The sequence below is a fragment of the Urocitellus parryii genome, chromosome 3 (genome assembly GCF_045843805.1).
Source record: "Urocitellus parryii isolate mUroPar1 chromosome 3, mUroPar1.hap1, whole genome shotgun sequence".
NCBI lineage: Eukaryota > Metazoa > Chordata > Mammalia > Rodentia > Sciuridae > Urocitellus > Urocitellus parryii.
The window spans coordinates 193408418-193425650 of record NC_135533.1 but is presented as its reverse complement, the minus strand read 5'-3'; the positions used below and the strand labels follow the sequence as shown (position 1 = coordinate 193425650).

General features: G+C 37.4%; 2 protein-coding genes across 4 annotated transcripts in view; one reads left to right on the top strand and one right to left on the bottom strand.

Moving 5' to 3' along the window:
* Positions 1 to 8104, bottom strand: part of Mlh1 (mutL homolog 1) — a 53211-nt gene extending 45107 nt beyond the window's left edge. Inside the window, exons 1-3 of the mRNA XM_026405962.2 lie at positions 7905 to 8104; positions 5691 to 5781; positions 3188 to 3286 (exon numbers count right to left, since the gene is read on the bottom strand). Of these exons, the coding sequence (XP_026261747.1) occupies positions 3188 to 3286; positions 5691 to 5781; positions 7905 to 8020 (306 nt within the window). The 5' untranslated portion in view covers positions 8021 to 8104. The remainder of the gene's footprint in view (positions 1 to 3187; positions 3287 to 5690; positions 5782 to 7904) is intronic.
* A 274-nt stretch (positions 8105 to 8378) lies between these two features.
* Positions 8379 to 15895, top strand: Epm2aip1 (EPM2A interacting protein 1). Of its 3 annotated transcripts, XM_026405996.2 has the most exons (3): positions 8379 to 11095; positions 14098 to 14126; positions 15097 to 15895. In XM_026405996.2, exon 1 carries the CDS (start codon positions 8490 to 8492, stop codon positions 10314 to 10316), a length of 1827 nt encoding a protein of 608 aa, XP_026261781.1. In that variant the 5' UTR covers positions 8379 to 8489; the 3' UTR covers positions 10317 to 11095; positions 14098 to 14126; positions 15097 to 15895. The 3 variants fall into 3 exon arrangements, with proteins under 3 accessions (XP_026261781.1, XP_026261765.1, XP_077652391.1); XM_026405980.2 differs by having other exon boundaries at positions 14043 to 15895; XM_077796265.1 differs by having other exon boundaries at positions 8379 to 14126.
* Positions 15896 to 17233: the final 1338 nt, after the last annotated feature.

Below are 17233 nucleotides of genomic sequence, written 5' to 3'. Positions count from 1 at the left end.
GCAAGGCACAATAATGGTGAAGAGCATGGGTGGGGATAGGGGAAGCAAAGTCACTCACCTCATGGCTGTGGAATGCCAAAAGAAATGAAGGAGAGGAAGGGGCCCATTACCTCCTTAAAGGGCACACCCCCAATGATCTGAAGACCTCCTACTAGGCCCACCTCTTAAAGTTTTCAATAATGCCAAGCTGGGGACAAGACCTTAACACATTGTCTTTTGAAGACCCAAGGCCTCATGCATGCTAGGAAAGCATGCTACCACTAAGTCATACCTGTAACCCCTTCAATAAATTTTAAAACTTGCCTTCAGAAATGGATAATGAAATCACTCCAAATAGATGATGCTATAAATTGTTACTCAAAACTTGGGAGGGGGGTACCAGGGTTTGAACTCACAGGCTTTTGACCACTAAGCCACATCCCCAGCCCTATTTTGTATTTTATTTAGAGACAGGGTCTCAATGAGTTGTTTATTACCTCACTTTTGCCAAGGCCAGCTCTGAATTCACAATCTTCCTGCCTCAGCCTCCTGAGCTGCTAGGATTATAGGTGTGCAGCGCCACTGTGCCCAGCAAAGCTATTTTTTTTTAATAAGCAATTACATCAAAATATATTTTAGAAACCCATGACCATTTCTTTCCCCTTATAACTCAGACTGGTTTCCTGGTCCTTTGAGATCTGAATCTCTTCACAAGGACAACATAGTATATAAAGATGCCACCCAGAAACTGTGCTATAATGGGGTCTTCATAACAGCTTCTACACACTTGAAGGAGGTTCAATTCATTAAAAGGAACATAGCTCTACTTGGCAGGCTGAGGCAGGAAGATCACCTGCATTCAGGAGTTTGTGACTAGCCTGGGCAAAAATAAAAAAAAAAAAAACAAAAAAAGCAACATCGATCGGGCTCAGAGATTACTTTGTCAAGAATCCTTGGTTTATGTAATTTTCATCATTAAAAAAAGCAAATTATTTGGAGATCTATGTAAGGAAGAACATTACATATGTACAGTAGTACAGTACTACACAACCTCTGGAAGAGAGAGTGACACTACACATGGTACAGCAGATGGTCTTGCTGCTTCAAAGAGGCATTGTTGCTGACAGGGAAACAGCAGACAGGAGCACAGACTGTGGAGTCAAGGGCCTGGTTCAGTTTCCCACTCTGTCACTTTCTAGCTGTGTGCCCTGACTACATTCTTCATCACTCTGTATACTTCTCCCTGTATAAAACAGGGCTTCTGAAAAAACTACTCTGTGGGGCTACTATCAGAATTAAGAGTTAATACATACATCTGCTGAGAACCATGGCTGGCACAAAACCTCAATAAATCTTCCCTGTTTAACTGCAGTGAGATAATAGCCCTGAAGATGTTCCACAGCTAGGGCAATGCTCCAGAGACCATGGGCTTGGAAACTGACCCAGGGAATTTCAAAGCCAGAATGAAACTGTGTTTCTGGAGCTTGACCTGAGGCAGCCTCGGGTCACTATCACTATGAGCACAAGGATCTTGAGAATACTCTGGTTTGAAGTAAATAGAACAACATTACACAGATTAGATCAGAGACACTTTTTAATTTTTAAAAATTAAGTAAAAGTAATACATGCCCATGATGATAAAAAGTTCAGAAGCTACAGAAAGCCCTAAAATGAAAAGTAATAGGCTCCTTTCCTCTTCTCTACCTCCACTCTTGTTTTCCCAAAATAACTACTCATGAGAGTTTCTCTGGTTCTCTATAGCCTCCAGAAAGAAAATGACCAAGTAAGCTCCAAGTCTTCTGACCTCCAGAAGTACAGGATAATAAATTTGTGTTGTTTTATGCCACTAAGTTTGTGGTAATTTTGGGCAGCCAGCAATAAGAAAACACTACCAATTGTCTTAAAAGTATGTTTACTTTTACCCAGGAATGTTACTTCTATAAATTTATTCTAAGAAAATAACTAAACAAAATGCAGTATTTCATCAAAGCTTTACATTGGAAAAAACAGCAGAGTCTTAATAGGAAGTCACTCAAACAACCTATAGTATGCATACATAATAAAATAATGTGTACCCATTAAAAATTATGTAGGCCTATACTTATTGGATGAAAAGGTATCCATAGGAATTAACTTAAAAAATAGAGATCCCATTCAGTCTTAAAAATATTTTTGTCTATTTTCCATATCATACATTCCTATAATTTTACCAACATATAATTTAGAGTGTATCTTAAAAAACACAAGCTCAAATGAACCTCATGATATTTTATAACAAGAGACTTAATAATTTCTCCTTAATGCTATCAAATAGTTCAAATACATCTCAAATATGTCTCATTTTTTTTCCACACTTTGTTCACAGTAGGATTCAATAAGCTCTAGTAAATGAAGTTGATTCATAAGGCCTTTTAAATCTCTCTTAATCTAGAGGTGATTGTTATCCTTCTCTACTATTGCTTGACTTCTATGTTTTTCCTATATTGCTACTTAGATACAAATATTGAGCAGATTCACTTTCATTCATATATATATGAATGAAATATATCTATATATATTATATACATAATATATATATTAGTTGTAGTTGGACACAATACCTTTATTTTATTTTTTTATTTTTATGCAGTGCTGAGGATCGAACCCAGTGCCTCACAAGTACTAGGCAAGTGCTCTACCACTGAGCCACAACCCCAGCCCCCAGATTCACTTTTTTGTTTGTTTCTTTTTTTGGTGGTCCTGAAGAGTGAACCCAGGACCTGACATGTTAGGCAAATGCATTACCACTCAGCTACACCCCCAATCTTCTTTAATTTTTGTATTTTGAGACAGGGTCTCACTACATTGCCCAAGCTATACTTGTATTTGTAACCCTCTTGTCTCAGCCTCTCTAGTAGCTGTGATTCCAGGCATGCACTGTCACACCCAGCTCCACATTTCAGTTTTTGACAAGAAAACTTTATAAGTGGTTTTGGGTATTTCTATCAAGTGACACATAATATCTGGGGAGTTTATAGTAATATTGAATATTTATGAATAATTTTCAGTCCTGGAAACTAAATTTAATTAAGTTGGTTCAAATTTGCATATAATTAACAAGTAAAATATACCAAATCTTATTACCTTTCATATTGAGAAATATATGCTGAAATGACAGCAATGTCATCATGTGAGGATATTTTACACATTTCTTTAAACCTTAACTTACCTCACCCCGAAAGCCATAGGTAGAAATACTGGTTAAGTCCTCAAAGGTCTGCAGTTTACTTGTAGTGAACCTCTCACATACAATATCCAGATCTTCCTTCTAGAAAATGAAAAAAAAAAAAAAAAGCAAATAATTATGTTATCCATTTTTCTAAATCTTCCTGAATTTCCATTTTATCAATTTAATTTAGAAATAAATTTCTCTTAGAAGCGTTTTTAAATTAGTGGAGACTTCCTCACTTTGTATCCAGAATACCACATTGTTTTGGCGTTCCTACTTTCTTACTAGGCTATTCCTTTTCAGTGTCATTTGCTATTTCTACCTCCTACCCCTGGAGGAACACAGGATTTCATTTGTGGATCTCATCCTTATCTATACTCACTATCTTGATGATCTCATTCAGTCTCATAGCCTACTTTTTTAATTAGAAAAACTTTTAAATATCTACAATTTTTTAAATTATAATAAAATACATGTTAACATAAAACTTTCATCTTAACCATTTTTAATTATCCAGTTCAGTGGTATTAAATACATTCACAGGGTTAAGCAACCATCTCCAGAACTTTTTCATCTTCCCCAAATTGAATCTCTGTACTCAATCATCAATAACTCTCCATTCTTCATCTTCCCCCAATCCCTGCAAACCACCATTCTACTTTGAGTTTAATGCATTTGACTATTCTAGAAACCTCATATAATAGGAATCACATATTTGTTCTTTTGTGACTAATTTATTTCACTTAACATAGTGTCTTTCAGGTTCATCCATATTGTAGCATTTGTCAAAATTTTATTCTTATTTAAGCCTAAATATCATCCCATCTTGTATATATGCATCACATCTTGTTTATCCATTCATCTGTTGATAGACACTTGAATTTTTACCAGTTAACTATCGTAAATAGTGCTGCAATGAACATGATTATACAAATATCTGTTCAAGTTCTTGCTTTCACTTTCTGTGTGTAACAGAAGTGGAATTGTTGAAACATATGGCAATTCTGTTTTATTTTTTGAGGAATCACCATACCACTTTTCAAAGTGGCTACACTATTTTACATTTCCATCAGCAATCCAGAAGGAGTCCAATTTCTCTACCTTCTTGCCAATAATTTTGTTATTATTTTGATAACAGTCATCCTAATAATGGGTGTGATGTGGTATCTCACTGTGGCTTGTATTTGCATTTCCTTCTCACTAATGCTGAGCACCTTTTTAGGTGAGTCTTATGCTTTTTTTAAAAAGATATCTTTTTAGTTGTAGTTGAACACAATACCTTTGTTTTATTTATTTATTTATTTTTATGTGGTGCTGAGGATCAAACCTAGCACCTTGCACGTGCTAGGTGAACGTGCTACCACTGGGCCACAACCCCAGCCCCAAGTCTTATGCTCTTTAACAGTATCAAAATGCAGACAACTCTCAAATTTTTACCTGCAAACTATACACTGCATTCCAGACCCTCACACAAAGAAAAATCTTAAATTTAATGTGCGCCAAAATGAACTTTCCATCTTCCCCAAACCTGTTTCTTCCATAATCTTTCCCATTCAGTAAATGGCAATTTTTTTTTTTACCATTTATGTAGGCCAAAACCAAATTCAATCCTGATTTTTCCTCTCACACCCAACATCACAAATTCTGAGAGCTTTGCCTTCATAATTAACTCAGGATCACATTGCTTCTTATATCTCTTCTACAGCCAAATTGATCCAAGGCACTAATATACCCTCCTGAATTGTTGCAAGAGCCTCCTCCTTGTCCCTGCCCTGTCTTTCTGCAGTCTATTTTCCCACACGGCAAACAAAGAACTTTTTATAAAACCACCAAATCATATAACAGTTTGCTTAAAACCCTCTAGTAGTATTCTACCACAGTCACTAAAAAAGCCAAAGATTTTACTATGTACCACAAAGTCCAGCATGTTCTCTCTCTGACCTCATCTCCTTGCTCAACCTGCTTTAGACACACTTGCTTTCTTCTGGGTCCTTAAACATGCCAGGCATTCTTCATCTCATGATCTTTGTCTTTTCTGTTCTTTCTGCCCAGAAGATTTATCCTTTGAATAATTTCATGATTTATTCCTTGATCTCTACCACATCTCTCCTTAAATATCATATCCATACTAAAGCCTTCCTGAATTATTTAAGTTGTGTTCCTACCCACACCCCCATTTTCTTTCCTTTGCTTTAGTTTTCTCTATAATACTTAATGCCATATGACATACTATTTATTATACCTGCTTGTTTCTCATTACTATAATGGAAATACCCATTGTAGTATGAGAAAGGATTTTTGTCTATTTTATTCACTGCTGTTTCCACTGAACAATATACAACACAAAATAGAACACATAATTATTGTTTGTATTGAATTCTTCAGTCAAAAATTTCCAATTACAAAAGCCTAAAGTTTCCAGTAAGGGGAAAGGTTCTGCATTTTCCTGCAGAGATATGACATGAAGCACACAAACATCCTGTTTTTCTGAGGTTTTACTTACCCTGATTCCAGTGCCATTGTCCTGGATCTGAATCAACTTCAGACCTCCCTCTTTAACAACCACTTGAATACTCGTGGATTTTGCATCTAAACTGGCAAATCAAACAGAAAATAGATTATCAGTCTGCAACTATTCTATTGCATGCATGTATTTTAATATATGTCAAGCAATAGCAATGAACTCTAAATAAATACAAGAGTGCTTGAGTGATGTGTTTTTCATTTGTTTTACACACTCCATGTCTACATCATACGAATTTACATATTGTGTAAGATAGAAAGAAGAACAACATCATTTCTAATAGGTCATTCAGCACTATTTCTATTCTTTTAGGGAAAAAAGTTAAATTCAGAAGTAGGAACCTTTCAGCAAACACATCTTTCTCTCTTCTCAACTAATTTTACTATCAATTTTATCCAGATTTCTAAGTGACTCTAATGTCATTTTTAAAAATTCTAAATGTTTTTTTCCATTATCCCTTCTCTTTAAGAAAATATAGTCAGGTGTGATGGCACATAATCCCACCTCCTTTGGAAGTTAAGGCAGAGGGATCATAAGTTTGAAGCCAGCCTGGGTTACTAGGGAGACCCTTTCTCAAAAAAGGTTAGGGATGTAGCTCAGTAGCAGGGTGCCTCTGAGTTCAATCTCCAGTACCACCAAAAACAAAACAAAGAAAAACATACGTATGGTAAAGAAAAAAATGGTAAGGCAGAAAGTTCTTAAAGAAGTCAATAAATCTTTCGTGCTTTCACAGAGTAGCCTATACAGACAAAGCACCTATTAGACAAAATAAATTCAGCCTGGGGCTGCATGAGAAAGAAGTTATTGACTTGCTCACAGAAAATTCTGTATTCAGAAAAAAGAAAATAAGTTATTTAAACATTAAAGACCTTTCTCAGGAGCCCCTTTATTGATGTTGTATCAGCCATCATGACATATATTAAAGAGTCTAACTGGACTCCATATAAAATCTCTGCTTACAGAATTAATTATAAGCCACTGAACTAGTATGTTTAGTTTTGTTGTACAGAATTTGGACAAGGTACAATAATTGGTTTTAAGTTATTCTGTTTATTCTAACACTATAGAAACAAAAGCCAGACAACGACTTATACTACCACCACAAATCAAATGAAAACGTCCCCAGGTTCCATGTTTCTTTTTGTGTGTGTCTCTTCTACCAATTTTCTTATTTTCCCTCTGAGGTCCTTTCTGACCCACTGCTCTTTCAGTCCCATCGCTCTGAATGCTTTATGTTTTTACAATGAATCTCTCTACAAATCTGTCATTCTTCTCCAGAAAGATTTTTCTTTTCTAATTATGTATGGACTTTATTAACATCAAGTGATTTTAATACAAAGGACATGACATAGTTTTTGGGTACTTGTCTTTTGTAAGGTTTACAGTTCATGCCCAATTTTCTTTCCACATATTTTTTTAACATCTTTGCTCCATGTTTGCGACAGGGCTAAGCATTAGAATCAACAGATGCCCTAATAAGTCAGACATCTTCAAAGCACCTCTCCAAAAAGTAAAAGGCAGTGAGGCCACTGACTTGGTAATAAGGGAATTCAAAGTTAAGCCCAACGTCCATTAGCCTGTCTTAAAACTCCAATGATTTATTATTATTTTTTAAAAATATTTTTAGCTGTAGATGGACACAATGCGTTTATTTTATTCCTGATTTTTACGTGGCGCAGAGGATGGAACCCAGTGCCTCACACGTGCTTGGGAGCTCTCCACCACTGAGCTACAGCCTTAGCCCCCAACGATTTATTTTTAGTAAAACTCAACAATTGTGCCTTTGAACACGTTTGATTTCTTGAATAGGAAACTGATAACATGGTATACTCTGAAAGAATTTTTTTTTTCTCCCACGATAAATTTTTATACATCCTTAATTTCGCATCTTTTGCATAATTTTAAGTAGCTCTCTGAGTTCACGGTACCACTAAAGCTAGGCCGAACACACCCCCGCTACAGGCGCTCCACACGCCCTAGAATCTAGGTATCGCGAGAGCAGTGGAGAAATTCTCGGTTGCGGGAAAGGAAAAGGCGGGACCGATGCGCGCCCAGGATTCCAGCGGCTTCCAATGACACGGGCCTGCGCCGGATGCGCCTCCGCCCTCGTCACGGAGGCGTGTCCGCGCCATTCAGAGAAGCGGCCCGTTAGGTCGTAAAATCTAAGCGAACCAGGCTCGACTCCCTCCATACCAGTTTTCAATCATCTCTTTGATCGCATTTGCTGGACGCTGAATAACTTCCCCCGCCGCGATGCGATTCACCACTGTCTCGTCTAACCGCCGAATAACCCCCGCCACAAGCGACATTTTGGCGCCAGAGAGGCCCAAGTCGCGTCCAGATGCTCGCCGGAAGTACCTTCAGCCAATCACTTCAGTCCCTCAAGCCCTTGGTCTTCCTTCAATTATGGTTTACACATCCTGTACCACCCTGTAGTGGCAGCTGTTGATTGGGCAGCTTGAATGCCAATCAAGTTTCTCAACTGCGTGGGCTGCTGGGCCTTTTCGTCTGTTCCTAAAGCTGCCTCGCGCTCGCTTAGAAGGATGTGCGCTTGCGCGTTAGAAATCACTGTCGGCTCTTCCAATTGGTTTGTGGGTCGTAGCTACAGGGACTACGAAATCTCCAGCCAATAGGAACGGAGATTCCATGGCAAAGGCTGGTGTCCGGCTGCTGAGGTGATCTGGCGCAGAGCGCTGGAGCTGCTTGCCGTTAGTCGGGCTCCTCCCCTCGCTTTGCGGCCTCTCTGAGGTTGATCCCGTTCTTGTGTACTCTGGCAGAATGTGGATGACGCCCAAAAGGAGCAAGATGGACGTCGACGAGGCTCTTGTTTTCCGGCCCGAATGGACCCAGCGTTACTTGGTGGTGGAACCTCCAGAGGGCGATGGGGCCCTGTGCTTGGTCTGTCGCCGCCTTGTCGCTTCTACCCGCGAACGTGACGTCAGGCGCCACTACGAGGCGGAACACGAATACTATGAGCGGTATGTGGCGGAGGGCGATCGCGCGGCCTTGGTGGAGCGTCTGCGTCAGGGCGACATGTCGTTGAGCACCTTGCTCACTCCAGAGGAGAAAGCTGCTCGTGCAGGCCTCGGGCTCTGTCGCCTGTTGGCCTTGAAGGGTCGCGGCTGGGCTGAGGGGGACTTTGTACACCAGTGCATGGAGATATTGCTAAAAGAGGTACTGCCGGAGCATGTAGGCGTCTTGCAAAGAATTAATCTGTCTCCAGAGATCACAAGGCAGAGGATTCTGAGCATTGACAGTAATCTACGTTGTCAGCTTTTTAACCGAGCCAGACAATTTAAAGCCTATTCTCTTGCCTTGGACGACCAGGCTTTTGTGGCCTATGAGAACTATCTCCTGGTCTTTATTCGTGGCGTCGGCCATGATTTGGAGGTGCAGGAAGACCTTCTGACCATAATCAACCTGACTCATCACTTCAGTGTTGGTGCACTCATGTCGGCCATTCTAGAGTCTTTGCAGAGAGCAGGGCTTAGCTTGCAGCGAATGGTTGGACTGACCACGACGCACACTTTGAGAATGATTGGTGAGAACTCAGGACTGGTCTCATACATGAGAGAAAAGGCCGTGAGTCCCAACTGTTGGAATGTTATCCACTATTCAGGATTTCTTCACTTGGAACTGTTGAGCTCTTATGACATAGATATTAATCAGATCGTAAATACCATATCAGAATGGATAGTTTTAATTAAGACCAGAGGCGTTAGGCGACCGGAGTTTCAGTCTTTACTAACTGAATCTGAGTCAGAGCATGGTGAAAGGATTAATGGACGATGTCTGAACAACTGGCTTAGAAGAGGGAAATCTTTAAAATTAATATTTTCATTACGAAAAGAAATAGAAGCATTCTTGGTTTCAGTAGGGGCAACAACAGTCCATTTCACAGACAAGCAATGGCTTTGTGACTTTGGCTTTTTGGTGGATGTTATGAACTACCTTCAAGAACTCAGTGAAGAATTGCAAACTAGTAAAGTCTTTGCTGCTTCTGCCTTTGACCATATTTGTACTTTTGAAAGTAAGCTGAATTTATTTCAGAGACATATTGAAGAAAAAAATCTAACAGACTTTCCTGCTTTCAAAGAAGTTGTTGATGAGCTTAAACAGCAATATAAGGAAGATCAAAAAATATTTGATCCCGACAGATATCAAATGGTGATCTCTCGTCTGCAGAAAGATTTTGAGAGACATTTTAAGGACCTAAGATTCATCAAAAAGGACTTAGAACTTTTTTCAAATCCATTTAACTTTAAACCCGAATATGCACCTATTTCAGTAAGAGTGGAGCTGACAAAACTTCAGGCAAATACTAGCCTTTGGAATGAATATAGAGTCAAAACCCTGGGACAGTTCTATGCTGGATTGCCTGCTGAATCTTACCCAATTATCAAAGGGGTTGCCTATAAGGTGGCATCCTTGTTCGATAGTAACCAAATCTGTGAAAAGGCTTTTTCTTATCTGACTCGAAACCAACACACTTTGAGCCAGCCACTGACAGATGAGCATCTTCAAGCCCTGTTTCGGGTTGCCACAACTGAAATGGTTCCCAGTTGGGATGATCTTGTGAGAGGAATAAATGAAGCTAATCTATAAGCCTTTGTAGTACAACATTGAAAGAATACCAGAAGCAAAAATCTGTTTTTTTTTTTTTTCCCCCAAGTTTTCTAATTTGGATTGTTGGAAAACACCAAGCTTACTACAAGACATCCAAATCAATCACAATTCAGAACCTCCTGACAGTTGCCTTTTTTTTCATATGGCAGCATGGGACTGAAACATGAGAATACCACCTTTTTTAAAAAAAACTTTGTTTAATGGAAAAGTCATTGTCTTTTACTTTTATGGTATAATTGATTTTAAGGAGTTTAATATTGACAACATTAGTTGAATTAGAAGTCTGTTTTTAAGGTGTTCTGAGAATATATGCCAAAAATTTAACTTTTATTTTAATGAAGTTTTAAAATTTTGATTCCTGTAGTCTGAAGTTAGCAACCCCTTAAGTGTTTAAACTAATTTGCAAAAACTCACATAGCAAGTTCATGAGTTCAAAAAAAGAATAACATAACATACAGTGGAGGTATTTTGTCTAACAAAATGTTTTGAGACTATATTTTTAAAACATTTCTGAGTCTGAAATAAATATTGCCAGATTTCCTTCCTCTTACCTTCCCCCATTCACCCCAGTGAATCTGATATTACTAACAGAGGAAGTAATCAAAAATTTAGTCAAAGGAGCAAGAATTGTTTTTAGGTGGCTGATTTTAGGAGGCTTCCTGCAATTTGGAGATAAGACTTAACCAATTTCTGGGGGTTTTCCCTGAATTTTTCACAACTGGGGGATGTTTTATCAGCTTGCCTATCAAAGGACTTTGGTAAGTATAGAATCTTAACCTTTGCTAGTTAGCAATTCTTTTTCCTACTCTAGACAGCAGTTTGGCCCTATCAAAAGGGTGAGGAAAAAAACAGCTTTTTGCACTTCATGATGAGGAGGTGTGAGATGTTTTAGCTTATTTTATGTGCGTGTTACCGCTTTATAAAGAATTCCTATTTAAAGGAAACTTTTAAAATGATATCAGATTTTGCTAGTTGCTGGAAATTGATTTATTCTAAAATTTAAGACTATCTCACACGTTTGGTAAAGACAGTGCACAAGTAGAAATATTTAAATTTCAAGAATTGGTCTTATTCACAGATTATAGTAATGCCTCATTTCTAGTAAGACATCTGCTTTGTGCTAAAATAGTTACTTTAAACTTATATTAATTGTGACAAGGCAATCTCACATTAAAGTCCAATATATAAAACTAATTTAAAAACAGGACTTAACTTGTATATCATAGATTCCCAAGTACAGTTTGAAAACTTGTGCTACTAAGTCTTTAACTGTTGCAGCACTTTATGCTGTGGTCACTAATCCAGCAAATTCAAGGAACCAGGAAACAACCAAGAATTTAGAAGGAACTGATGCACAAGCTATCTTAATGGATGCTGTTAGAGCCTAGGAAGCAAAATTGTTTCAGTGCTTCTCAATCAGAGGTAGTAACCCTCCCTTCTAGAGGATGCTACGAAATGTGTAGGGACACCTTTTTGGTTGTCTTATTTGCTGGGGGGGTTTCTGCTGGCATTTCAACCTAAAGACCGCTCCCTCCTGCAGTATATACAACAGTCTGGCATTATGAAGAATTATCTCTCCCTGCCCGTAAACCCTCAGTGTACATATTATGTCAAGAAACAGGGCAAATTACCGGTAGAAGCAAAATTAGGCAAGTTGGGTAAACTGATGGAATACTTGATGGGGAGACTAATTTCAATATTCCAAGGTTAGCTGGTAAGGTGCAATAAAGGTTCCAGTAGCTCACATAATAGCATTTGTAAATCAGTAATTAATTCTGAATCAGATTAAAGGGCTCTCTCCTAGTATACACAATTAGTTTGGGGCAGATAAACCTCTTATATATTAATAATATCAAGTTGAGATTTTGATTAGCAAAGAGTAAGCTCAAATATCTGAAAAGATGACTGTGAAAAACTGAAAAAAATAAGTCTACCGGTAATTTCCCTATAGTTTTTGAGTGTTGCTTTCACAGCAAATGCTTTATTACTTGTGAGAAAGTTTGTAAGACTTGAAGGCTGCTTCTGCTTTCTAATCCCAGTTCCTCAGATATTGAAATCTTGTATATTTTGTGAAGTTCTAGTATGTTTTGCTTAACGTGATAACTAAAATTAGTTTGCACCATATAGTAACTGAGTGGGGAGAGATAAAAGCAAGGATTTTAACATTGATCCTCATAAAAAGAGAATTTGCTATAACTAGTCTTGTTTATTTTTTAAAAAAAGTGTATTTTACTGTTTTCTGTATTAAGTAATTCTGTAGCTGCATGGCAGTCTTTTCTTTTATAAATATATAGCTGTTATTGTTCCTGTTGTATCAGTGCATATAGATGAAATAAGTACCATTTAAAAAAAAAAAACTGTGTACTTACCAATTACTTCCCCATATCTCCCATTCCCCCTTGTTTCTTGAAAAATTTGCTCTCCTTGTTTTCTGTTTTGCCACTCTGACTGTTCTATCAAGCTCACTAAGTCCTTGTCAATATCTTTACCATCCTTGAACTGTTACTTTAGATTGAGGAGATTTTAGTTCCAGGTATGCTTTCTTAGTCTTCTTTGCAGGCACCTCTTCCCTTAAATATCTGTTCTTCTTTTTTTTTTTTCAAGGCTACCTACTCTCCCTTGCCTTATCTCCCTTCCATCTCCCTAGTCAATCTCATCTCCTTCCATGGCTTCAGTTACCACCTGTATGCAAATACTCCCAAATTCATATTTCTTTTCTGGATTTTTCCCAAGTCATATATTTAATTACTAACAAATCTACCTTGCTGCCTCACAGGCACCAAAACACATCATTGATCTTGACCCCAAACCTCCTGCTCATTGTTCCTCTTTTCTTCAGTAAACAGAATTATCACTACCAACCATCCAATTGCCCTTACTCAAGCCAAAAACTGAGTCATTCTGTTCATGTCAGTCCTATGCTTTAATCATTACCCTTAGAATATAATACAAATTTTTATTTATCTTTCAAGTCTCAGTTTATATGTACCTTCATCTAGGTAGCCTTTGTTGATGCCTCTAGACTAGTTCCCGTGAACTAAACTCCCTAAACACCCTGTTCTTCCTGCCATACACTTAGCTCTTATTACTGGTTATTGATCACTGCTAGACTAAGCTTTACAAGGGCAGGGACCATATAAACCTTGCTCACTATTTTATCTTTAGCAGTTAGCACAATGCCTGGCATTTTAAGAAATGTTTGAATAAATAAATATTTGTGTAGTGTTTTACAATCTTTGAAGCTCTAGCACAGTCGCATTTGACCTTCACAGTCATCCTACCTGTTCACTAGGTAGTTGTAAAACACATTGCAAATTAACAATAAAGCTAAGTTCTTTGTGACTAGGGACCTCATTGTTGTATTCCTAGAATTTAGTGCAGTGCTTAGCATGTGGTTCACAGATGTGAATGTTGTCAAGGAAACAAACTGAGATTGCAGTTTTCCCTAGTAAACAGTGAGTATTAGGATTCAAACCCAGCTGTACTCACATAAATCCACTGTGTAATATTACGTCCATTCATGATATAGTCTTATTTTTCTTTTATTCTAAAGGCAGATTTCCAAAGGAACCTACATATAGAGAGAAAAGATTGGACAACTTTTTAGATTGACCTAAGATTAAATTTCAGTAATTAAAAAGTTACATTCAGTATTAGAGAAAGATAATGCCCCATAAGAGTTAATATCCATTTTTCCTTTTGTAGGCATCAACCCTAGGAGAAAATGGCATGCTATTTATTTTGCTACTTTCCTTTACAGATGATTTCTGGCTCTTCTGGAATTTAAAAGTAAGTAAATTTAACAAAATATTAGAAGAATGACTTCGTCCTCTGGTCACTAGTTATTCAGTTCATTTGCTTTCCCACCTGCATAAGGTTCTTATCATCTCTGCAAGGAAGATGACCCCAAAGTGCTGTATAGTTAATTCATACTTTTAGATTTGCTATATTTCTTTGCTTTCATATTTCCATGCCTCTCTGAACTTAATTTCTGGGTAACAGGCCTTCAGTCTTAAGTAGGGGAGCCATACCCTTAGTCTCTTTCCTTAAACTGTTCTAATTTACAGGATTAACTACCATTATACTCTTAGTTGGATTTTTAATCTGAGTCACATTAATTCATTCAGAGATCTTAACAGTAGATATGGTAGTCATCCAGTGATTTGATCCTTGCTATAGAACTATTTAATCAACCTTTAAGTGAAAGGATTTTTCACTTTTGTCTTATAATTGAAAAGTTGCTTCATTCTACCCAGTAAGTATTTGAGTTTATGATTCTATTTCTTTCCATTTCTGCCTGTAAACTGACCAGTTCTTTTCTGAGTTATTTCTTCTCTACATTTTGTCAGATGCAGCCAAAATCAACCACAAAATAATTTTTCTTTTTATTTAGTAAAGGGTAGATTATCAGCCTTCTAGTTTATCTCAAAGAATAGTTTGGCCTCTCCTTAATAGCAATTGTCCCTGTGTAGGTTATTTCTTTCATCCTCCAGTAGTAATTTCCTGAATGCCTGCCAATTAATCACTAGGCCATTGGGTTCAGTATTTTAGTAACCGCTACAAAATCTTAGGGTTTTAAATAAGTTGTCTCTTGCAACTTGTCTAGGGACTTTGTTCTAGGTAAGGGGTTGGCAAACTACAGCCCATAGTCAAAATCCATCCTGATTTATGTTTCTCTCTCTCTCTCTCTCTCTCTCTCTCTCTCTCTCTCTTTTTTTTTTTTTACTATTTTTTAATTGTTTTATTTATTTTTTAAAAGTTTTATTGGAGTACAGCCTTGTCCATTTATATATTTTCTATGGCTGATTGTGTTTTACAGTGGCAGAGTTGAATAGTTTCAACAGCAAGTATATGTCTCACAAAGCCTAAAATTTTTACTTTGTGGCCCTTTACAGAAAAAGTTTCTTAATCCTTATTCTTTATTTTCCTCATTCTGGGACTCAGGCTGACAAAGCAGTTACCATCAGGGATGTGGCTGCTCAGTTTGGGAAATGAAAAAAGTTTGACAAATAACTTGTAGACCCTTAAAGTAACACGGCCACACCTCAGTCCTAGGAGCAAAATCCTTCCACAACCAGGGAGGAAAGCCAGAAATATTTGGAAGGTAACACTACTGATTAACATGATTGTATTTCTCCATTTATACAATTTTTTCAATATATTTTTGCCTTTTTATTGATGTAAAACTTGAAAGTTGACAAAAATTAAGTGTATATTTGAATGTACCACCCAGATCATGATAGAAATATTTCTGTCACCCCAGTAGGTGTCCTTATGCCTTTCTCACACACAGATAACTGCTATTCTGACCTGTATCACCATCAGTTAGCTTTACCTGTTTAAAAACTATATAAGTGGAATAATTATATGCACTCTTTCGTGTCTTTGTTCAATATGTTTGTGAGGGTAATCCATGTGGATGTAGTAGAAGCAATTCATTTTTACTTTGTGTTGTATTCCATTGTATGACTCTACTACAATTTATCTATTCTAATGCTGATGGAAATTTGGATTGTTTCCAATTTGTGGTTATTATGAATAAAGTTGCTATGAAAATTTTTGTGTCTTTTAGTGAACATGTTCCTTTTGGTATATTCATTGGTAGCTATTCGGCTTCCATGTTTCCTTCATACAGGTTCTTTGCCACAGCCACCAGAATGATCTTATTTTAAAATAGAAGGTCGACAATGTCCATTCAATGCTTAAAACCCTCTTCTTGACTTCATATCACAACCCATAAAATCCAAGGTCTTAACTGGGCATAGTGGCACATGGCTGTAATCTCAGCTGCTCTGGAGGCTGAAGTGGGGGATAGCGATAGCTTCAGTCCAGGAGTTCAAGATCAGTTTTAGGCCAGGTGCACATATAATCTCAGAGATTTGGGCGGGGCAAGGTGGCTGAGAAAGGATAATAGGTTCAAGGACAACCTCAGCAACTTTGTGAGACCCTGTCTCAAAATTTAAAAAATTAAAAAGGCTGGGTATGTAGCTCAGAGTTAAAATGCCCCTGGATTAAATCCACATCCCCCCTTTTCCCCCCAAAAGAAAGAAAGATAGAAAGAGACCAGCTTTGGACAACGTAGAGACCCCATCTTTGTTTAAAAAAAAAATGTCCAAAGTCTTAATCAGGGCCTACAAGTTCCTGCACAATCAGTACCCACACATATCCTTTTTCTTCCTACTCTGTGTTACATCTTATTCTTTATCCCTCTCCTCACTATGCTCTATACCAGACATTGCTTGTCAACTTGGGAATCAAGATAAATGATTTAGCTCTGTCCTTAAAAGAGGTTGTAATCTAAGTAGATAATTGTTTCTTTTAGTTGCTGGGTACTGAATCCAGAACCATGTGCATACTAAGAATAGATCCTACCCTTGAACTATACTTCTTACCCCAACAGTTTTGACATAAGCAAAAACACTGGTTTGTGGTAAATTAATTTCCCCAAATAACACATTTAGAGATTAAATTACAAAACCTGGATAAATTTAAAGAAGTAGGAACTTTGATATATTTTAGTTATACTTATTGTGGATTAGAGTTCGTTAACTTGATTATGACACTATTATAATTATTTGCTTGCTCAAGGGCTAGGTGGGGCATGGGAATTGGGGATAGAGGAAGGAGGAAGGCAATGGAATAAATAAGTACTACTAGTTAAATCCAAAATAGCAATCATAAAAGGGACCTCTTTAAATATACCATTGTTGGTACAGTACTGGTAGTTATAATGTAACTGATGAAATTTGATTATTAAATTCTCATTTTTACAACTTTTTTGATGTGCAATTGAAATATAAGAAGCCACACGTTTAAAATTTGATTAGGTTTGACATACACAAAAGTGCATAAAATCACCATAATCAAAATAATGAATGTGAGGCTGGGGTTGTGGC